This window comes from Panthera pardus, unplaced genomic scaffold, assembly GCF_024362965.1.
Source record: "Panthera pardus isolate Hobbes unplaced genomic scaffold, ASM2436296v1 HiC_scaffold_22, whole genome shotgun sequence".
Taxonomy (NCBI): domain Eukaryota; kingdom Metazoa; phylum Chordata; class Mammalia; order Carnivora; family Felidae; genus Panthera; species Panthera pardus.
Window position 1 is genome coordinate 55,198,587 of NW_026526788.1, and position 24,467 is coordinate 55,223,053.

General features: G+C 44.4%; 1 protein-coding gene across 1 annotated transcript in view; it reads right to left on the reverse strand.

Moving 5' to 3' along the window:
• The window catches only part of PIK3AP1 (phosphoinositide-3-kinase adaptor protein 1), a 117,625-nt gene that overhangs the window by 22,871 nt on the left and 70,287 nt on the right, over positions 1-24,467 (reverse strand). Inside the window, exons 9-12 of the mRNA XM_019458975.2 lie at positions 9,303-9,398; positions 6,463-6,660; positions 4,096-4,161; positions 1,843-2,048 (exon numbers count right to left, since the gene is read on the reverse strand). Coding sequence (XP_019314520.2) covers positions 1,843-2,048; positions 4,096-4,161; positions 6,463-6,660; positions 9,303-9,398 — 566 coding nt within the window. The remainder of the gene's footprint in view (positions 1-1,842; positions 2,049-4,095; positions 4,162-6,462; positions 6,661-9,302; positions 9,399-24,467) is intronic.

Below are 24,467 nucleotides of genomic sequence, written 5' to 3' on the forward strand. Positions count from 1 at the left end.
GGTGCCAGGCATGCCAAGTCCTTTACATGGTTTACATTGTCCAGTGTTCTCCCTTCACATGTGAGATGGGAAACGGACACACAGAGAGGCCAAGGTCATCCAGCCCCAAGCGACAGAATGAGGATGTGACTCAGACTGCCTGGCCCTAGGGTCCTGGCTGCTCTTAATACTGTGCTATGTGGACACGTGACCTGGCTGGGAGAAAGAAAACCATTGTTTGCCCAGGGCCAGGCTGTCCCAGCAGGACTGCAGCCCTCTGGGGCTCCTGAATGCGGAGGACCCTGGGTTCCCATACTCAGCACTAAAGAGTGCCTTCCCAGCCATCAGATCCCCAGGAGGAGGGAGGCAGTCCACCAGAGTGGATGACCCTGTTTTAGGGAGCACTAACAAGGCAGAAAGTATAGTGAAGGGAGCACAGGCTCTGGTGTGAGAAAGGGCTCATTTGAATCTGACTCTGCCTCTCCGCCCCTCTGAGCCTCAGCGTTCTGTAAAATGGGAATGGTGATACTTCTCTCGCATGCATGCTATGAGTGCAGAAGCGGTCAGGTCCATCCAACACACTGCTGCACAGCTGGACAATTACTGCCTGATGGCTCATTTCCCCACTTGTCGCCACCGACTCCCCCTCAAAGAAGACACGACTCCCATCTCAGTGTTAGGTGGTGCTGCTCCCCACCCCACCCCCTCGCCCCCAACAGCAGGTGTGTCAGGTCCTCTGAGGACAGACGTTAGAACACACACCTTCTGGGAAGTACTGTGGGGAGGTGAAGAGAAAAAGCAACGACTCTGTTCCTACCTTTCCCTCCACTTACTAGGTGAGTGATCTGGACATGTCTAACACCCTAGGCTCAACATCCTCTTTTTTTTTTTTTAATTTATTTTTTAAAACTTCATTTATTTATTTATTTATTTATTTATTTTTTTTTTTAAATTTATTTATTTATTTATTTTTTTTTTTTGAGAGAGAGAGTGTGAGTGGGGCAGGGGCAGAGAGAAGGGGACAGAGGATCCGAAGCAGGCTCCATGCTTACAGCAGAGAGCCTGATGTGGGGCTGTGAGATCATGACTGGACTCGAAGGCAAACATTTAACTGACTGGGCCACCAAGGCACCCCATCAACATCATCTTTTTAATATGAAGGAGTTGGACCAGGGATATGCTTCCTAAGGTCAAGTTTGAGTTCTCCTCATCGCTTTAAATTACATATGAAGTACATGTATGGAGTTATAGATTCTTATATATAAATAGCAAGAGTCTCCTCTGACAGCCCAGTCCTCCGATCACCGTCTCTGAGTGGCCACCCTTCGGATGGCCATGGGGTGGCCTTTCCTCACCTTTGCCTCTGCATTGGTACACATGCGTATAGAAATACAGTTTGTATGTGAGTGTGCTTTAACTTGCATGGTTTCATGTCTGAGACTTGTTTTGTTCTCTTAATCATATTTCTTGGAAACTGTCCAAGTTCTCTGAGTTCAAAAGTGTGATTGTTCTGTGGGAGTTTTGGCACTAGGAGTAGAAAGAGGGACTCAGAAAAGAAAAAAGCTGGAAAGCAAAAGTATAGGGCCATATGCAGAGGGAAGTGGCAGCTGAAGAATCAGGGTTTACAGTCATGTCTTTGTTCCTGATCTCTAGCCTCATGACAACCAGCAAAGCCATCCAGCTCTTGGCCAAGGAGCCGTGTGGTTACAGACTACAGGTGACAGATATACATACACATCAATCCACAATGACACTCAAAAACCCAGTATCAGGCCTGGCTCCAGGTGCTCAGTTATAGGACCCTGCCCTCCACTTTGTTCAATGGAGAAACAGACATGAAACAGACCATACAGAGCCGATTACCTGCTGGAAGCGGAAGGACTCGGACCGCTTCTTCTGGTTGAGCTGCCACTCTTTGAAGTGGAGCACAGCCTCATCCACATTGACGATGCCCAGCTTCACCTGCTCCTGGAGGGTAATCAGCTGCCGCTGGCCTGGTGTTTTCATCCCAGCAAAAGGGTCATATATACTTGACTGGGGCCTGTCCCTCCACGGTCTGACGAGAGGCTCTGGAAAGGATGGCAAAACTCAGTGTGATAGCTCCCCAACTGGGGAGGGCAGGCAGAGGAGGGGGGTTAATGTGGCTGGTCATGGGCTCAAGAGGACGTGTCTCAAAAGAAAAATTACATGTGGAACTAAGAAGGGAGACATATGACATGGAATCAAAGAGAGGGAAGCAGCTAATAATTCCAAAGCCTATTACACTAAAATAGACAAGGCCACAACATCTTAGGAAAGCATTTTATGAATAGCATCCACTGGAATCAACAGAATCCCTCAAGCCTGAATTACTGAGAAGCCATTGACCAGCATTTCTCAACTTAAAACACCATTGATGTCTTAGACTGGATAGTTCATCTTCGTTGGGGGTGGGGGGTTGCCTCATACACTGTAGGATATTTAGCCTCACCCCTGACCACTATCCACTAGATGCCAATAGCATCCCCTACCTCAGCTGTGACAACCAAAAACATCCCAGATATTGCCAAGTATCCTCTGGGAGGACTGGAGAAATCGCCTCCAGTCAAGAACCACTATATTAGACTAAAATCCACTCCCAGAAAAGAATATACAGAAAAATCTAGGCAGGCTGCTTCTCCCAACACACTCCATCCCTCCCTATTCTCCCTGCCTCTGAGCAGCATGGGCACAATGGCTGTGGACCCAGGTCATGAAATGCCCAAGAATACTGGAATGCCAATGGAACCACGATCTAGCTCCAATGTCACCAGGTATACATTAAGGACTGGGTCCCAACTAGCTCTCATTGGGTTGTTCCTGTGCCAACTTCTCCTCCACATTACAAATTTGTGGTTCTCTGCTCTGGAGATTCTAAGGAAATAAGAAGGCAACCCCTCTCTTTCTCTAGGCTGTGACTCCACTAAGTTCTGTGGAGAACAAGCTACTTGCAGAGGTGATGCGGTCACTGGGGGCTTGTGAGGACTTGAAATTTTACTGCTCATTTCATGGAGATCTATCTTAGATTCTAAATTTCTCCAGCAGGACCCCATTTGAGCACCGTGACTTAGAGAGAAAGCAAGATGGACAAAGAGAGATGACTTCAAAGTTTATCTGTCATTCTTAACACCCATTCACTCGTCTGTCTACACACACCCAAAATGCTTTCTTCCAGATTTGCCTTCTTCAAGGCTCTCTTTAATTGTGTTGGAAGAGGGATTTTGGGGGGAAAGCAAAACGCATAAGCCATCAAAGCCTCTCTCCTACTACCTAAATCCTTGGAATGCCTTCAAATGCTTAGATGGTGTCATGTCTCCTTTTCTTTTCAATTTTTTAAAAAAATTTATTTATTTATTTTGAGAGAGAGAGAGACAGAGAGAGAAATCAGGGGAGGGGCAGTGAGAGAGTGAGAATCCCAAGCATGCTCCACACTGTTAGAGCAGAGCCTGATACAGGGCTCAAACCCACGAACCCTGAGATCATGACGTGAGCTGAGTTCAAGAGTCAGAAGCTTAACTGACTGAGCCAGCCAGGTGCCCCTCACATCTCCTTTTCAAAAGAATCATCAGTGGGATAATACTGAATGCCTCTCTTTAGCAGAAGGAAGTTAATCAAGAAAAAAGGAGTACTGATCTCCTCAAACTTCCTCAAAAGGAAGAAAAATGTTACCCAATGGCAAGCAAAACATGTCTTAAATAAAAGTTGAATGAAAGTATAGTTTTCTAATACAGATAGGGTAAGTAAATAACATGATCGGGCTGTGCCATTAGGTAAAGCCTGGGTGCCAGGCCACCCACTTTCATCCTGTTGGCATCAAACTCGGTATTTACGCTGTACTTTTGTGTGCTGTCGCAGACACTTCCCCGTGTGTTCATGTCCTCAGTATGATCAATTTGTACACTCTTCTCAGGTACCCCAATTTCTCTCTTCTCCTCTCCCACTCCCATTGGTACAGCACCACCTAAGGTATCCCCTAGACTTCTCTCTGTCTCAATGCTAAGGAGCTGTTACACCTGAAATTCAATGAAACATGCATGAACACATCTACCTCCCCGAAGTCCGGGTCATACAAAAGGAAGCTGTGGACGTGTGGCTTACCTTTCCTGATGCTCTCTGAGGAAATGTAGAAATTCCCAGGCCGCTCTTGACTTTTTTCTGCAAAAACTATGAGATAAAGAATATTCTAGGTAAAAGTCAAATCAGATCTCTTTCTAAGGGGCTTTACAATATTTTATTTATTTACCAGGAAAATTACCAAAATCTTGTACAAAAATATAAGGGATGGATCGCACCTTGGACCACTGTCTGCAGTTCTGTAAATCAAAACTCCAGGAGGCAAATAAGGAGCTAAAGCTAGAGGGATTATGAAATGAAGACAGCCCAAACAGACAAGGTCTCAAAAGCAGAAAGACAAAGCCAATCAGAGGACACGGTCAGCACTTACAAGATCATTAAAGAAAAGGGTAATGTGAACAAGGATGTGAGCTGGATCCCAGAATACCTGAAGCTAGCCGTGGAACACCTTGAAACTTGAGAGTAAAAAGAAGTGCCACTTAGCATGCCAACAAGTGCCATAAGACAGAACTCAGAGTGGAACAGATACAATGTGTGCACAGCTCCAAAGGGACTTAGATGAAGTCACTCATAAGCAACAGACCCCCACCAATAGTGCATCCATGTATACATGTATTATTATGATACCCATTTTACAGATGAGGAAACTAAAGCTAAAGAGAGTGAAATGACTGACCTAATGTCCTAGGCTGTACGGTTGGAAAATGCAAGAGCTGGGACATGAACCCAGGGATTCTGGCCTCCAAACCATGGTCCTTTTTGTCATCTCCTGCCTCTCCCTTTCCTTTGCTTCCCCAGTTTCTTAGCAAGTCCTTCAGTGATCTTTAGGAATCACCTGTGCCCCGTCCTAGCTCCCCAAAATGAGCCATGCCACTGACACTCTCTCCTCCCCTCCTGCCATTTAGGAATTATCAATATTTGCATGCTTCTTCATTTGGGTTCCCTTAGAAGCAGTCCTGGAGACAAGGATCCAGATGCAAGGAGTCAATGTGGGGGGTGAAGGAGGTGAGACAAGGAAGTGGATAAAGCAGAACATGGTGGGTGTCCAGTAAGTTACCAGGGTGGGCAAGCTGGAGAGCTCTGGAAAGCAATGTAGAACACGCACCTCAGAGTTCTCCCAGCAGAAGGGCAAGTACGCTGGGGTACTCACTCAGCCATCAACCCATCTGTCACTGGATGAGGGCTCAGGAGTGTTCATCCCCCAGCTCTTCCAATCTGACTTGCAAAATGGCAGGGGAGACTCTGGCTGCCAGAGAAAGTGGTGAGACTAAGAGACACGGGTCCTAACAGGCAGGGTCCAGCCAGTGGGCACAGAAATGTAAAGAGGTAGGGGGATGTGGCCAGGGTACCAATAGTGTCTGTGACACAGGCCGAAGGACATGTTACCCAGGGGAATGGCAAAGCACGTAGAGCACTTGGCCAAACATGATGTCCCTCAACTGCATTTCTACCCGGCTTAGGGTTGCCAGGCTTAACAAATCAAAACCAAAAAGAGAGTGCAATTTTGGGACTTACACTAAGAAATTGTTTGCTTTCTGTCTGAAGTTCATGCTTAACTGGGCATCCTATACCTGGGCTCTGGTTGAGGGCTACCTTCTCCAATTTGTGATCTCCTTTTGCCACACGTTTTACAACTTTCTTATACTATTAAAAATGGAATGGATGTCAGGCACACAGATCTGGCAATTCTTAGCTCTTACAGTATTTGTAATCATATCAATACAATGGGGTCCTGAAAGAGGGTGAAACTGATAATGCATCAGCATCTAACTGATGTCCTAGGGATCACTATGAAGATAGTGGTCACCAGTTTGTATTAGTGTAGGCAGGTAGATAGCCTGGCCTAGGGGCTGAAAGCCAGAATTGTGGAGTTGGATTCCTTGAGTTCAAATCCTGGCTCTGCTATGTGGTAATAGAGTGACCTCTGTAAGTCTCCTTTTCCTCATCTGTACAATGGGGATGATAACAGCCCTTACCTAACAGATTACTGTAAAGATTAAATGACACGTTCCAGATGGAGTACTGTTGGTAGATTTCAATAAATGTTAGCTCTTAAATAATAATAATAATAATAATAATAATAATAATAATAGTTTCAGGAGATAAAAATGTACCAGGGTTCTGGCCATTTGGAGGAGAGGGAAATCTTGTTTACCTCCGTCTTCGTACTGCATATGAATGCTTCCAGGAATGCCAGAACTGAATCTGATCTTTGTCCATGGTCCAGCTCCAAAATATGCCCTGAGCTCTAACCCCATCTCCTGGCACTGGTTAGATACCATTCAAAAGCAGACAGTCTCTGAGCAATGGTTTAGAAGTTAGGAGGAACCAGGGAATTCCTGCTGAGAAGCCCTGAAGACCCTGCTGAGCACCATTCCCTGCCATACTTGCCTTTAGAAATGTATGGTTCATTGTCAGGCAGGTAGTGAGTGCCAGGAGCACTGGCCTCCGGCCTGGGCACTGGGATGGGGGGCCTGTTGGCCAGGTCCACGGAAAAGGCCTCATCATTATCCACTGTGTGATAAACATCTTCTGCCTGACCACCAGGGTGCAGGTCCCTCTCCGGACTGCCCATCCCCATGCTGTTACCTAGAAACACAGACAAAGGTGTCTGAAAGCAGTGGCCAAATGAACTGGATGACCGACGGTCGTAAGAGCAGAGAGCGGGACCATAGCTTATTTGTACAGTACTGCCCTTTGGCAAAGATCTTTCCTCTACAGTATCTCTTTTATGATCTGCTAAGGGATCACTGCAGGCAAAGCAACTGAGAAACACTGATGTCACCTTCATTTGCCACCCATCATGGTAGCAAAAGGGAGTGAGCACTAGGCTCTATCAGCTTAATTTTATTGCTAGGATTCAGTTATTCATCCCATTAGAACTAGGGAAAAAGGAACATAGCCCCCAAAGCCAAAGGACCCTTAGAACCACCCCCTGGTGCTGGGGAAGCAGTGTGAGAGTGGCCAGGAGTCCTCACCACCAATGGCCCCAGCATCCTCATCCCCAGCATCCAAGTGACTACAGCAAATCCTTCCCGTGGACTTCCTCTGTGCCAAGGACTGTTCCAAGAATATTACCCACATTATCTCCTTTGATTATGTAACGACATTGTGCAATAACTACAATCATTATTCTCATTTTGCAAATGAAGAAACTGGGTCCTTGGGCATTTAAATAACTTGCCCAAAGTTACTTACAGCCAGACTGGCATCCAGGAAAGCTGGCTCCAGAACTTTTGCTCTTAACCTCCATGCTCTACTGCTTTTTTACAACCTTTGCCCCCACGAAAGATAGAGGACAGAAGCCTGCCTCTCCCCCTCTGTCCCTGGAGACCCAGAGCCACCATGTTTTCACTGCCCCCTTCCTGGTGACAGGGTGCAATGTTCTCTGCTGGAACCCAAGTACAGCGTCCCCTTGGCTTCAAGAATCTCAGCAGACTTTTGTATGTGATCCGCCAATCATATACGTGAGCTGTGGTGACCTCAGCCATGTTATACAACCTCTCTGAGCTTGATTTCCTTCTGAGACCTGCTCACAGGAGTACTGTGAGGAAAAGCACCCAGCTCAGTGCCTACACATAGTAGGTGTTCTTTCACTTCCTTCTTTTCCCTAGCACCATTCAGTCAACAAATCTTTATTAAAGTCCCGTCTGAGATACAGGAATGACTAAAGCTTAGGCCTTCTTCCTGCAGAATTTCCAGTCCAGTGACTTAATGGAAAATTTTTAGTTGCATCTTTTCTGAGCTGCAAGGAGACTACTCTTGGCTTCCCTGTGTCCTGGATCCAGAGGACTAACTGACCAGAGAGTCCCAGCTCATCCAGGGGCTCAGAGTTCCAAGGCTCTGCCCTTGAGAAACTTCCCAGTTAGCGGAGAAGTTCCCATCTGTTCATCTTTAAACACAAGGACATGATGAAATTCTGGAGAGGCTCGTATGATGTTAACAAAATGAGGTGTCCTGAGAGAGCTGCTGGCTACCCTACCAGTGACAGTGATCCCCACAGTGCCTGCCCCCGTGTGAGTACACACACAAGCACGCAATCCTGCTTTTATAGTGTGAAAGCAGCTAGAGACAATACTAAATGAATGGCTGCAAAGTGTGCGGATAAAACTTTATTTACAAAAACAGGCAGCTGGACAGGCTACGGTTTATCTACCACTACACAGAACTCTCCTTTCTTCTTCACTGTCAAAACTACTTCTCCCACCCTGAATCCCATCCTCTTAGCATTCTGCTTCCTATGCCTACTTCATCAGCAGACCTCCCCGCCCATTAATTATAAATGATTGGACAGAGTGAAGGAATTAACCACATAATTTAACACCCTCCATCTCTGACCTTCAATAATAATAATAATGACAACAACAACAACAATCATCATAAACTTTTATCACTTGCTCTGTGCCCAGCCCTGCTCTGACGCCCACTGCACAATAACTCATTCAATTCTCCCAACATTCACCTGAGGAAGCGGAGACAGAGGAGTTGAGAGCTTGTCCAGCTAAGTGAAGGAGGAACAAAATACAGATCATAGTTTATGTTCTTAACCATGATGCAACACAGGCTCAACTTAACGATGTTTGTGTGGGGCACCTGTGTGGCTCAGTCGGTTAAATGTCCAACTTTTGGCTCTGGTCATGATCTCACAGTTCGTGAGTTCGAGCCCCACATCAGGCTCTGTGCTGACAGTGGGAAGCCTGGAGCCTGCTTTGAGTTCTGTGTCTCCCTCTCTCTCTGCCCCTCCCCCACCCCTGCTTACACTCTTTCTCTCTCTCTCAAAAATAAATAAACATTAAAAAACAAAGCAAAACAATGTTTGTGTATATTCCTCCATGTTCTCCTCCTTCACCAGAAAGTCATCGCTTGAGAGCACTGGTCACATCTTATTTTTCTCCTTGTCCCCCAGCCCAACATCCAGAGTAGCACTTTGCTCATAGTCAGTAGTCAATAAACTTTGGTTAAATAAAAATAAACATATGCATTTAAAAACAGGTCTTGTTGAAGGCAGCTTGTTTAACCTGAATGAGTGACTCCAGTGGTGGGAACTTCTGGCCTACCTGTAACAACCTGATGGGGGAGCTCACGGCGACGGAGTGCCTTTAATCATGCCATACACCAAGTATATGGCAGCCCATTCCTTTAATGCATCAACCATCATATGGAACCAGGGAACATCTTACATTTATTTTTCTTTCCCTCTTTTTGCTTCCCTGCTCACAGCTACAAATTACCTTCCAAAAACTTGCGGATCATAGAGTCCTTAGTAGCCCGAGGGAAACCATCTCCAGGGATTGGATTAGATGTACTGGCCTGAAGCATTTCAACATCTAGAAGAAAAGGAGACTAAGAGTTTATTTGTTGTTCTTCCACACAGGCAAGGAGACTTTACAGATGGATGTATAAGGTTTGAGGAATCAAGAGATCTTGAACCAAGAGATTCAAGAATTCATTAATCCATCTACCTTCCCACCCATGCATCCATGCTTCCATGGATTCAGGCATCCATCCACTCATCCAACTATCTATCTACTTAATAAGGACCCCTGTGGGGTACCTGGGTGGCTCAGTCAGTTAAGCTTAAGCAGGTTAAGGGTCCAGCTCTGGATTTCAGCTCAGCAGGCAGCACAGAGCCTACTTGGGATTCTCTCTCTCCCTCTCTTTGCCCCTCCCCTGCTCACACACATGCTCACTCATATACTCTCTCTCTCTCAAATATAAATAAATAAACATAAAAAAAATAAGGCCCCCCCCCCCCCCCTTGTAAGTGTGAGGTATGATAGAGGGCAACATTCACAACTCTCAGGCCCTTTCCTGGACCACAGGACTCAAAAGGTATAGATATTATGCTTATTTGCATTTGAAATAATGGGTTTAATTTTTATTTTTTTTAAATGTATATTTACTTTTGAGAGAGAGAAAGAGAGAGAGAGAGACAGAGGTCAAGCGACAGAGGGGCAGAGAGAGAGAGGAAGACATAAAATCCAAAGCAGGCTCTAGGCTCTGAGCTGTCAGCACAGAGCCCTTTGTGGGGCTCAAACCCACAAACCATGAGATCATGACCTGAGCAGAAGTTGGACGCTTAACCGACTGAGCCATCCAGGCACTCCAGGCTTAATTTTTAAATGTATAACCATAGCATTGTTTATGACAGCCAAAAAACAACTAGAAGCAAAAACAATAAAGAATAGATAAAACTGTGGTTTACTCAAACAATGGAACAGTATGTAACAGTTACAAAGAACATATTGGAGCCAGTTTTATCAATATAGTGCCACCTCAACAACATAATAGGACCAATTCAACAACTTAACAAGAAGAACCCTAGTTCTAGGTTACTAATGGAATTATTTATAAGGAAGAAGCATATTGACCTTTGTTTTTCACTTTTAAACATAAAGACCCATAAAGACCAAAACTCTGTGTGAAAACCATTCAGTTACCACAGCAGCTTCTAGTCTAACCCAAGTAAGCAACATATTACTTTACAACTCTGAAGTATGCTTTTGGGAGCAAAATTTCAGCCTTGTATTAAAAATAGAGCTTTGATATTATCAAGAGATTTCACTTAGTAATTCTTATCATACAATTATTGAGTACTTATTTGCTTAGGCAAAATACATAGTTTGAAGTTGAATAGTATACTTTGAGAAAAAGTGGTTTGAATTTAATCAATATACACACATATGCCATTTCCTTACTACTGTAATCTTTGGGGATCAGCTGAATACATCCTGGTGAGTTTGTATGAAGACTTCTATGCAACTAGAATATTCACTGAAAAAAGGTTATGGTCATGAAGTAATGATAAAGATGATAAACTTCATATGACATTACCCTAGTTTTGAAACAAAATATTTGTATATACATAGAAAAAAAGACTGGAAAGAAATACATGAAAATGCATATAGTGGCTATTTCTAAAGTAGTACAGATTATGAACATTTTATTTTCTATCTTATACTTTTCTTTGTCTTCCAAATTATCCCACGGTGACTTGTATGGCTTTCATGAAGGAGAAAAATCTTATTAACACTTTTTTTTTTCAAAAGATCTAGGTAGATATGATCAACTATGTACAATTAGATTTTCAAAGCAAAAATAATTTCAGGTTATTAAAAAATAAATTGTGGCTCACCTGCAATTCCCAGATTACGTGATTTTTTTAAATACAAAAAATGACTGATTTCAAACTTTCCAGGGACCAGATATTACATTATTACATAGCATAGCTCTTACTGGACCTTGTTTCAAACTTCAATAATCCTTTGACAATCAAAATATAAGTTTTGTGACCATAAACAAAAAAAATTACATTGAATGAAAAAATTGCAGACTTTTCAGTATTTTCGGTGGCATATTGTGTATATAACGTTTTAAGGCCTATAAAACAACATCACATGCTGGGAAGTATAAATGTTGAATTCATGGTAATGGTTACTTCTGGAGAAGGAGGGAGGAAAATTGGATTCCAGAAGGGATTCATAGGGTGCTATAATATGTAATTAAAAAAAACCCTGAGACAATTAAAAAAGAAAGAAAAAAGAAATACATAGAAGTGTATTGATGAATCAGAATCTTTAACAAATACAACATTAAAAAAAATCAATATAGTATCAATTGCCCCAAAAAAGGGGAGAATAAGGTTCTATTTTTATATTTGCTTATATATGCAAAAAGAAGCATTGGACATAGATGTAAGAAATTAAAATCACTTGGACAAAAAAGATGAGGGACAGGAATGGAGAAAGATATTACACTGTTCACCCTTTTATAGTTTAGTTTTTAAGGCTATTGAAAAAAATAATATAAAGAAATACGGGGCTTGGATTATGTTTGTGTTACCTTAAATATTATCCAAAAAAGAAGAAAAACCAACTACTTTTTTCTGCCTTGTCAGTTTATTCTTTCCTTACACAGTGGAGACATTACACTGACCATAATATGCCTTGATACTCTAGTCCAAAGCCCTACGGTTCCAAATGAGGAATCTCTCCTGTCACCGCTGAATTCTATAAACTGCAGAGATTAGGGAGACTGAACTGATCCTGAAACATACCTAGAGGTGTTTTAATTTTAAAAATTAAATTTCTGAGGTGCCTGGGTGGCTCAGTCAGTTAAGCATCCGACTTCGACTCAGGTCGTGATCTGATAGCTTGTGAGTTCGAGCCCTGCACAGGGCTCTTTGCCGACAGCTCAGAGCCTGGTGCCTGCTTTGGATTCTGTGTCTCCCTTTCTCTCTGCCCCTCCCGTGCTCACACTCTGTCTCTGTCCAATTTCATGTATCCAAATCCAAAAATTTCACATATTTTTTTTAAATTCAAGACCAGAAAAATTCCACTTATTTGAGATTTCCTGTTCAATTCACTTAGCAGTGTTGTTTATTGTTTTCTTTTTTAAGTTTATATATTTTGAGAGAGCGTGTGCATGAGCAGGGAAGGAGCAGAGAGAGAGAGAGAGAGAGAGAGGGAGAGAGAGAATCCCAAGCAGGCTCTGCACAGTGTGGCGCCCAACATAGGGCTCAAACCCACAGAACTGCAAGATCATGACCTAAGCAAAATTCATGAGGCAGACACTCAACCAACTGAGCCACCCAGGTGCCCCTCACTTAGCTGTGGTTTTATGGAACACTTTCCCCATAGAGGTAGAAAATTGGAAAGAAAGGTGTTTTCTACAGATGTGTGCCTTGCCAGGAGCAGGACCCTCCCCTATCTGATGAATACCCTGTATTAATCTCCCTCTAAACACCCACACCACATACCTCACCCCCCACAAGCCACCTGACCCTGACCCAGCCAACTTTTGAAACCCCTCATTTAAACAACAGTAAAGCACAGAGGAATATACCCCAAAGTAAAGACTTGCTTGAATCAAACACTCCTAGAGATGAGGGGAGGGAGAAATTTCACAGGTCCGGTGCTATACCCTCCAGGAAATCACATCCCCCTCAGGTTCCAGCATCTCCAAGAAGCTGGGCAGAGCAGCGCCAGGAGGATTTCAATCACCAGTAACCAAATCTCCCAGGCAGGCAATGCCAGGGTGCAAGTTTCAGTCAGTCACCCCTGTTGACAATGGTAAATGGGTCATAAAACAGCCTAGCTATTTTCACTAACAAAGGTCAATTTGAGAGAACTGATTTTCAGGTCCAAGAGGTAGATGCACAGTTAAAGAAGCTACAAAGAGTATTAGAAAAATAAAATGTGGAAGAAACAGGGAGCGGCAAGAGCGGCCCTGGCTGGCCCTGGAGTGCTAACATACTAAGAATGCAGGCAGCTGCCCCTGGTAACCAAGGGGGTCTTAATATGTTGTCTTAATATGCTGGGGTTTTGTGGGTTAAAGAATTAAAAAAAAAAAAAAAAAAAAGAATGAGCACTAGAAATAAGACATATCAATATCAGGATCCCTTGATACAGTGCACTGAGGAGGACACAACACCATTTCTATGGTATTCTTGCCAAAAAGTTACCACCTCAGTCCAATCACAGAAAACATGACAAACCAAACTGAGGAGCAATCTATAAAATAACTGATCAGTGCTTAAGTCAAGGAATGACTGAGGGACTTTTACAAATTGGAAGAAACTATGGGGCACCTAGCTGGTTCAGTCAGTGGAGCATGCAACTTTTGATGTTGGGATTGTGAATTTGAGCCCCGTGTTGGGTGCAGAGATTACTTAAAAATAAAATCTTCAAAAAAAAATTGGGAGAGACTAGGGAGAAATAACTACATGCATTGTGGAATCCTCTGTAGGCTCAGCATCTAAGACCCCATCAGCATCTAGCATCCTACCTACAGGGGAAAAGCTGAACAAGGCCTAGAGGTCACTTGGTGGTATTGCACCAATGTTAATCTGGCTTTACTAACTATGCTTCAGTTGTACAAGACACTGATATCAAGGAAATCTAGATGAAAGGTATACAGGAGAACTAGCATTTTTGCAACTTTTCTCAGGTAGTTCAAAATGAAAAGTTTTTTTTAAAAAAAAGGAGAAGGAGATGGAAGAGGGGAAAAGATTTGAAAAGCAGAGGAGGAAATGCAATGGGAAAATTACAGAAGCACAATCCCCAGGAATGACCTACACTGACCCTTCCCTGTCCCCCAATGCCACCAAATCACCTTCCAGTGACACCTGTGAGCCATACACATTGGGAATTATGACCAACGTGGGGTTAAATGAGCCACCAATGACAAACATATCTTTTTACTTTGTAATCACGTCTTGACCAGATCTGCTAACTATCAGTCCTGTGGTTTCTTAGTAGAGTTATTTCTCCTCCTTGAGCTGTCCTAGCATCAAAATGCGTAAGTCCCAATTTTGATTCTTCTATTCCTGGCTGGAGGACTACAACACCCACGGGTCTGACACCAGACAGACTTCTTAGATCCACCTGATTGTTCAGGCTCACAAGATGACCATGGTCATCTATGCAGGATGGATGGTCTGTTCAGGAGAATGTAGGACACAGGCTAGGAGGACACTGCCAGGTGGCATCCTTCCTCAAGAGCAGTCTTTGTGCCAGTCCAGTAGCTCATGTGCAAGGAGACAAGACCCAGGTCAGGCAGGTGGAGGGCCCCCCCCACGGAGTGAAAAGCCTCATGGCCCACAGGAGCGGTATGTCTCGTGGCAACCCCTAAGCCATCCTTCCAGGGGTCCCCATGAGCATTTCAGAGTCAATGCTCTCAGGGAAGCCCAGAGTGTGCTGCCCCTTTCAGGTACTTATAGTCCACATATAGCTCCTCCCAGTTCCAGATGCAATTTACCAACCAATTAGGGGTCATTTTTATCATAGGCATATGTTGCCTAGAAACACAGTTGACATTTGACTCTTATCAGGTTACCAGGGTAACAGCTGGGAAGTCAACCAAAGGTCAAATTCTCTAGCAAAAGGGGAAACGATAGCTATTACATTAACTTCACTCACAATTATCTTGGGTCAAGTTGTTTGAATCCTCTCAGCTTCTCTTTACTTGTCTGTAACATGGTGATGGTAGCAGTATGTATCTCATAGGTTTGCCATGAGTATTAAATAAGAAGCTGGCCAACTGCTTAGCAGAGTGCCTAGCTCAGAGAAAGTGCTAAATAATGCTAACTGCTATTACTATTAGTATTACTGTTACTAGGACTATCATTACTGTGGTCTTTATTATTAAATTCTATATCCAGGCTAATGTCCTAAGCAGAGACCAGTTTTTTAAAAAGAACTCAATTTAGGGGCGCCTGGGTGGCTCAGTCGGTTAAGCATCCGACTTTGGCTCAGGTCATGATCTCATGGTTTATGAGTTCGAGCCCCGCGTCGGGCTCTGAGCTGACAGCTCAGAGCCTGGAGCCTGCTTCAGATTCTGTGTCTCCCTCTCTCTCTGTCCCTTCCCCCTCACGCTCTGTCTCTCTTTCCTTCAAAAATAAATAAACATCAAAAAAAATTAAAAAGAACTCAATTTAATTGAGGGGACATTCAGTGGACAATCGTAAGTCAGAGAAAGGCTGCCACTGAAGCCAGGCAAGCAACAGAGGCGAGGACACCAGTCACTGAGCGACCAGTGCAGGTGGACATCATGGTCGAAGGTGGCAGTTACCTGCGTGGACTTTGGTATCCTGGAGAACTGGGTTCAAGCCCTGGCTCTGACTGGCTCTATGTCCTTGGGAAAGACACCTGATATCACTAAGCTTGTATAGCTCTATTTATAAAGTGGAGATAAATAAGAAAACTGTAGGGGCCAATGGAGACAATGCTTATAAAATGTTTAGCAATAGTGCCCAGCACTAATATTAATGGATACTATTATTATATTGAAGCAACCTAGATAGTGTATTCATATTTTATTGTGCTGTAAAAAATTATCCCAAACTTAGTGGCTAAAAACAACATAAATTTATTGCCTTATAGTTCTGTAGTTTGAAAATCTGAAAAGAGTCTCACTGGGCTAAAAATTTTGAGAGGACCGCCTTCTTTTCCAGGAGCTCTAGGGGAAGATCTGTCTCTTTGCCCTTTCCAAATTCTAGATGCTACGTGCATTCCTTGGCACTAAGCTCTCTTCCTCTATATTTGAGGCCAGCAATGTCAGGCAGTGAACTTAGCTGAATTGAGTCCTTCTCATGGAGCCATCTCTGGTCTGTTTTCTGATTCTTTCTTCTACTTTAAAAAAAAAAAATGTTTAATGTTTATTTATTTCTGAGAGAGAGAGACACACACACAGAGTGTGAGCAGGGGAGGGGCAGAGAGAGACAGGGAGACACAGAATCCGAAGCAGGCTTCAGCCTCTGAGCTCTTAGCCCAACGCGGGGCTTGAACTCACGAGCCATGAGATCATGACCTGAGCTGAAGTCGGATGCTTAACCAACTGAGCCAACCCAGGCGCTCCTCTTTCTTCTACTTTTAAGGATCCACCCCAATAATCCAGGACATTAGCAACCTTAATTCCATCTACAACTTTCATTCTCCTTTGCCAGATCGTCTAGCCCATTCACAGATTTAGGGGCTCTATTCTGCCTCCTACAGATGGAAGCAAGCATCAGCACAGTCAGCCTGTCACAAACTTCCTCCCCATACTGGGCTGACAGGGGCAGTAAGGGTCAGGGATTAGGGCCCATGCAAGCAAGTCCATCGTGTCCACACTGGACCCAGCAGCCCTGGCGTGATGGAGGCATTGCACACTACCGTAAGTGAAGTTACCCAAAAATGACTTTCTTTCCATTTATATTTGAAGCAAAATGATTCTTTTTATATGTAATTGAACATATATGGTTTTCAGTTAGACCAAGAACAGCAAATATATACATCGGCCCCCGTGTCCCTATTCTGTACTCAAGGCAAACATCACTAGTTAGTCATAGCATTCTTTGTGGTCTCACAATTCTCAACATAGCCCCCTCAGGCACTCAGTACCAAGTAACTGACACCAGCATATGAAATGATTTTTCAAACACTATTTGCCCTGTCTGTATGAGGCAGTAAGTCTTAGCAGTAACGATTACTACCTTCCTAATGATAAAAAAAGAAAGTGTCCAATTGTTTGGAGCTCATAAGTAAAAAGACCCTCTCAGACTCTAAATTTCCCAACCCTACGTGTGCATACAACTCAGGTATACAGTGAGCACCACATGAGTGGCTGAAACACATAGAAAATTCTGGAGGTGAAGGCAGTGTGCTTGCAGACAAAGGACATTTTGTAAAGAAAAGCAGAACAACAAATCCCTGCATTCCTGGATGCTCAGTGTTTGTACTTCAGATTCTAAGCACTTAACCTTCACCACGTGTCAGTTAAAAATAAACTAAAAAGCCCTGAGACCTGCGGGTCTAAGGAGAAAGTGCAAAGTGCTTTCATTTCAGCAGAGACAAAAAAGAAAAAAACATAAAACAAGAAGACTCAGGGGCCACGGTCCTCAGGGAAGAGCCAGCTGTAGAGTTACACTGTACTTCATTTAGGGAATCAATCAGAAAGAACCCATTCCTGGGAAGAAAGAAGCTTGAACAGATGAGAGAAAGCCTAGGCAGCCACTTAATTAAGGAATGAGTCAAGAAAAATAATGAATTTTCAAAGAAGCCCATACGATACTCCTCAGGGGACATAAATCTAGATCGCTTAGCTGCAGTGGAAACTCTATCTGGATTATGTGTTGCTAATTTAATATAAAACCTAATCTGAGAATCTAATACAGTAAAATGTCAGATACTAAGAGGCTATTCTTCTGGAAAGGCTCTCAAACCCTGAAAGTGGTCCAAAAGTAATTTTTTTTTTTCTCCAGCAAGTATTCTTATAGCCAAAACAGACCCTTAGAGCAAGGAGCAGCGTGGTAAAGCATCTGATGACCTGAAGCCCGGTGTGCTCCGTATGCACTCAGGTGGGATCAAGTGCTTTCATTGGCCATGTCTGTAGGGCGGTCCAATCTCCCCATACCTTAATGGAGAAGTGATGGAAAGGAGGGAGACACACACACACACACACACACACACACACACACACACACACACAGACTGAGAGAGAGACAGAGAAAAGGAAAGTGGCAATCCGAAATTACAGCAGCTAAGGAGAGGTGGGCAATGAAACGAAGGGGCTGGGGCACCCGGGTGGCTTGGTCGGTTGAGCATCCGACTCTTGATTTCAGCTCAGGTCATGATCTCACGGCTCAGGAGTTCGAGCCCTGCACCGGGCTCTGCGCTGGTGGCATGGAGTTTGCTTGGGATTCTCTCTCTCCTTCTCTCTCTCTATCCCTCCCCCACTCGTTCTTTCTCTCTCAAAATAGATAAATAAACATTAAAGAAAAGAAAATGAAGGGGCTAAGGATGCAAGGGTTAGGCAGCAACAAGTCTCACGGATTTCTTATGCAGACAAGTGCCTCCTTGCAGCACTCCTGGCAAGCACACAGACCCTCTGCAGGGCAGGAATCAGTCTACGAGATGAGTTCACAGTGGGATGCGGTGGGTACCACACGCCCTCCTCCCCTCATTCTCCACATCCATAGCTGCCCTCTTGGGGCACCGTGTCCTTTTCCTCCATGGCACTGTCATGGTTTTGTAGTTATATATTTAGTTATGTGGCATTTTTATTTAATATTCAGCTCTCTTGCTAGAAGGAGGGCTCTAGGAGGCAGAGATCATGCCGTCTTGTTTATTGACTCTCTGCCACCTGACACGGTGACTTAATCACATGAGAGGTTTGATTAATATTGTTGAATGAAGGAATGTGTGAATGGACAAATTAATGAGGCATAAACACATGAATATGAACACGAAGGTATCTGGGCTTAGTGAAGGAATCTGGGCATTTTCCACGCTGAGAAAAGAGAAGGGCGATCCAGGCAGCAGGAACCGCATGAGCTAATGTAGAGGAGACATGAAAAGAAAGGCAGCCCCGAGTGCCGGAGGAGTCACTACTGCCGGAGATGTCCGCGCTCAGGGACGTCTAATAGATGTGTCGCTAGCACCTATCAGGAAAGGTCTTTGCACTGGAATATCAACCACTCCACCCCACCAAATCCGGGATGACTTTCTATTTTCTGGTACTCTCAAATTCAAGAAATAGTTGAGCACCTATTGTGCACATCATTATGGATGACACATGCTTCCTAAACTGAGGTAGGAGCAGGTCATCAGAGAAGCATATACACAAACCAGGGTGCAGAACGATGTGGTTGCAGTGGCCCCAGGAGAGTGTGAAGCACGGCTATACAGGTCCAGAGGGGAGCAAGGTCACTGCTGGTGGTGGGGATTTTTATCTTCTTTGCTTTTAAAAGTCTCAATCCACATGCTTTCACTAAGTGCCTACATCCCTGACACAGTTCCTGTACATCTGGAGGAACCAAAAGCCACAGAAGTCAGGAAGTGCCTTGAGCCTCCCTTTGCCCCACTGGGTCACTTTCAGCCCTCAACAGCACAGCACCAGCCCTACCCTGAATGAGCTTCTTGCTGGTAAGGCCCCATGACTTACCCTAGCCCCACTGCCCACAAGGCATTTCTTGGCTCCCAGCCAGTCTTTCCTAGATGGATTAACAGGAGGATGGCAGTCTCAGTAAAGTCAGGAAGGAAGACTCCTGAGAGAAAAAGGTGCAGGGAGGAGAGGCAGCATGTTCCAGAAGCAAATCGGTAACTTAACAGCTTTGCTTACAAATGGTCCTTCAGCTGGGCTCAGAGCTTCCCTGGCTGGGCTGCAAGGCCCCGGCTCGGAGGGGACCCAGATCACAGACAGGGTCACAGATGGAGGTGACCTGTACAAACATGCCAGCTAGCAAGGAGGTTGCTAAGGGAAGGCAGCAAGTTAGCTGGGGTTGAGTCCGCTCTGCACCATACACAAATTTGAGCCACAGAACCAGGCAGAGGGAGCAGAGGCACGAGAGAAGAGTGTAACACAGGAGTCACCTGAAGCAGAACAGCCTTCTAGAAGGGATTACAGACTCATATGAGTTTATGGTTTCCACTCTCAAGATATTTGCCTTTCTCTTTTGGCTCTTTTCTCCTAATAGAAGACGAGTCTCTGAGATTTTTCTTTTTAACATGTATTTTTTTCTAATTTTTAAATTAAAAACATTTTTTTAAATGTTTATTTTTGAGAGAGAGAGAGGGCGAGCAGGGGAGGGGCAGAGACAGAGGAAGACAGAGGATCCAAAGCAGGCTCTGAGCTGACAGCAGAAAGCCCAATGCGGGGCTTGAATTCACAAACCGTGAGATCATGACCTGAGCTGAAGTTGGATGCTTAACCACTGACTGAGCCACCAAGGCGTCTGAGCCTCTGAGACTTTTAAGCAGAGTTAAATCCACAAGCAGATCGTGTTGGAAACAAATGGACAAGGGCCTCTCAGGAATGGCTCCCAAAGCTTTAGAACCCAGAGTCTCCGGGAGGTGACCAGTCCCTGGGAGAGGCTTTCCATATGAAATGTATTACCTAAGTCAGAGCAACACTAGGACTACAGTGTCATTCTCTGAAGGCAAGGACAGCGGCAAAAGAACTGAGAAAAAGATTGGGTGATAGAGAAAACACCCAAGAGAGATGTGCCTTCATTTCTATTTAGTGTTTGCATAAGCTTACCCTTAATAGAAATATTTATTTCTTATATGGTAAAGTTAGGAAACTGATGGTTTAATTCTGTCTCGAACAAAAAATTCTCAGGAGTATTGGGAGCAAAGTTGAATATCTGATATCAAAGGCATGCAGTTACCACCTGGTGGCAGCATAGCTAAACTAAAGACCATGAGTGTGAGGGGTGTGAGTGTGTGTGTGAGCACGCGTGTACACCCAGGCAATTCCAGGGAAGGAGAGTCAGGAGTGGAATCATAAAATCTCAGGGTCAGAAGCCAACATCACTCCCCTGCCCCACTTCATTCAACACGGCGAGTCTCCCTCACGAACTTCCTACTTAGTGGTTGTTTGGGTTCCTTTTGGAGAAGGAGTTAGTAATGATACTATCCCTTTTCCAAAACTCAAGTCAGAAAGAGGCAGATTTGTCCCAACACCGTTGATGACCTCCAAAGAAAGCCTTCACTCCATACTGCTTGTCCTGTGACTGAATGAACACAGCCCACAGTCCTTAATACATTCACTTTCAGCTTCTAGGGTTGAATGGTAACAAAGGTGGGGCACTGATAAACTCGGCTACTTAGACATTTAGAAATAGCTCCATGTCCCTTCTGTCTCAGTGTCCCTTCTGGGGCTGGCAAATGCAGATCCTAGAAGAAGGGCAGGCCAGGAGAGTCCTCTATCCCAGTTGGGGGGCAGACAGACTTGTCCCCGGGAATGTACTGACCCAGAGTCCTGACCCAGTTCTCCCTCCACGGGATTTAAGTAGGCTACTAAATCTTGGAGCCTCAGTTTTCTCCCCTGTGAAATGGAGGTAATTCTACCCACCAAGCCCAAGGACGATGGGACGAAATAACAGATGAGATAAAAGCAGTCTGTTTGTCTGAAAGGGCTGTCGGATGGTACACCTTATCACTGTGCTGGGTGCTATTGCAAATACGCATGTTAGATTTATGTTTGTCCTGCTTGTTTATGAACTAAACCGCTTTCTCTCCTAGCAAGTCACTGGTAATAAATGAATGGTTTCTTCCCAGTGCGGCTCCTTGTGGGCCAGCAGGTAAGTGGTCCTTCTCAAAATTAAACCACAAAGACAGAAACACAAACCAAATCATGTCTAGAATCAGAAAATTCAGAGCTTATGTGATCTGGCAAATGAAAAATACAGTGGGTTTCCTTTCCCCACCCACAAAGCAGCCAAATTCTACAGCCAGCCTATTGTATTAGTGGCCTCCTTCTAGCTCCAGGGCAACCAGAATCCCCCTGACCCATGTAACTTTACAAGTGGCCAAGGGCCACAAAGCAGACTAGTCCCAGAGCACTCCGCTGCCTTGGGCAGTGCTGGAGAGGTTCACTGTTCCTGCTGTGGCTGCCTTTAGCATCCCCTGCAGCTTTCTGCTGGTGTGAGATTTCTTGTGTTGGAGCATCCAGGGGGATAACAGGTGTTAAGGCTCTCTGTCAACACTAAACTGCTAGTTAAGTGGGGGACTCGTTAACTGTTCAATTGCCCCATAACAAGGACACAGGCAGACCTGATATACACAATCTCTGGCTTCCCAAGTAGGCATTGGTTTTCCTCCAAATGTTCTGTGTGAATGGGTCTCTGTTCCATACTGGAAAGGACTGTGTGTTGGCCCCTCTTGTCTCCCCAACACCCAGAAGAAGAGGCAAGTAGCTAAAACATGTTCCAGTAGATGTTCCAGAAATGCTTGTTGTGGCCATGGAGAGACAGATGGATGTACATGTGCAGAGGGTACCAGAGGTGAGCTGACATTTGTTTGGTGAGCTGACATTGGGGCAATGGCTGTAGCTGCTAGATGGCTTCTTTAGAAGAAACTAGGACTAAAATTTATGGCATTAGATGGAAAATTCAGACAGAAAATAAAGACTACGATCCTAGAGACAGATTTGAGCTCAAATGTGAGTTCTATCGCTTATTAGGTGTGAGACTTTGGGAAAGTTGCTTAACCTCTCTGAGCTCAGTTTTCTCATTTGTAAAGTGCAAGTTAATCAAAACATCCTTATGCGGCTTTAAGGATTCAGTGAGATAGAGGATGTGGATGTGGGGGTGATGCCTTCTCTCCTCGCCCCTCTGCTGGGTCATGGCTCATTCGGCAAGAGCTTCTATCAGCACTTCCAGGCCTCTCAGTTAGGCGTAGGAAGGGAGCTTCTACTGAGCTTTCCCTCATTCTTGCTGCACCCCACAAGGGGCAGCCATTCTAACTACCAAGCACCTAGTAACGACTGGACCACAGCTTCCAGGTGCTGGGGGTGCCTTGTCAAAGGCCCTGCTGGCATCAGGGTCTGCCTCTGGCCACCGACCTGTCCACATCCCCTACTCTAAGGCACCTTCTTGGCACCCGCTTTTCTGTTCATGAGTGGGAAACTCAGGGTCACTTCCCCTGTCTTCTTCTCAGACTAAAGGTTGGCAATACTCGATCTAGCCCATTCCAGAAGCCCTCCATCAATAAAGCTGATACACTGATAGGAATTTGTTCTGCCTTTCTTTCTTTCTTTTTTTAAGTTTATTTATTTTGAGAGAGATAAAAAAAAAAAAAAAAAAAAAAACCGTGTGTGTGCACGGAAGCAGGGGAGGGGCAGAGAGAGAGGGGGAGAGAGAGAATCCTAAGCAGGTTCTGCAGAACCCAACATGGAACTTGACCCACACACCATGAGATCATGACCTGAGCCAAAATCAAGAGGCGGTCACTTAACCAACTGAGCCACCCAGGTGCTCCTTGCCTTTCTTGAATCTATTAAATAGACCAGAAGGAAGGAAGGTAAGCTTTAGGCAGTGTTTCAGACTGCTTAGCCTTTGATAGCAAATGGTAGTAACATATTAAGAAAGCTCGTTGAGGGCCCCTTGCATGTTGTCCTGCTTCAATACTGCTTTGAAGTCCAGGGCTGGGGCGCCTGGGTGGCTCAGTTGGTTGAGTGTCCGACTTTAGCTCATCAGTCCATGAATTCAAGTCCCATGTCAGGCCCTGTGCTGATGGCTCGGAGCCTGGAGCCTGCTTCGAATTCTGTGTCTCCCTTTCTCTCTCTCTCTGCCCCTCTCCCGCTCATACTCTGTCTCTCTCATCCTCAAAAATGAATAAATGTGAAAAAAAAAAAATACTGCTTTGAAGTCCAACATTATTTAGACCAGTGAGTCTCAAGGGCAGTAACACTGCCCTCTAGGGGAGGTTTGGAAAATCTAAGAGGGGGTTTTAGGTTGTCATCATGATGCAGGGACACTATATTAGTGCCCCTTATCCTCAGAGATACCTTCCAAGAAGCAGATACCTGAAACCACAGATAGTACCAAACCCTATGTGTGTGTGTGTGTGTGTGTGTGTGTGTGTGTGTGTGTGTGTGTATACACAGTATACTTTCCCTACATACACACATACCTATAATAAAGTTCAACTTATCAATTATAGTAAGAGATTAACAACTATAACTAGTAATAAAAGAGAACAATTGTGACAATATAGCATAATAAGAGTTAGGTGAACATGGTTTCTCTCTCCCTCAAAATATTTTATGGAACGAACCCTTCTGGCGATGACAGGAGATGATAAAACACTACTTGATAAGATAAATGACGTACGCACTGACGTAGCATTAGGCTACCATCTACCTTCTGAGCCTATGTCAGAAGGAGGATCATCTGCTTCTGGGCCACAGCTGCTCATGGGAAACTGGGGAAAGTGAAATAAGTGAAATATCAGATAAGGGGGGACTACTGTACTGGAATTTAGCAGAAGGGAGAAAGACGTAGACACCCTGCAGTGTACAGGGCTGTCATGGGCAATGGAGTGATTTGTGCGCCTCATGACTTCTAAATATTTCACTAGACACACATATAGGTTAAAAAAAAAAAACCTGCTTATGACATGTATTTACACATA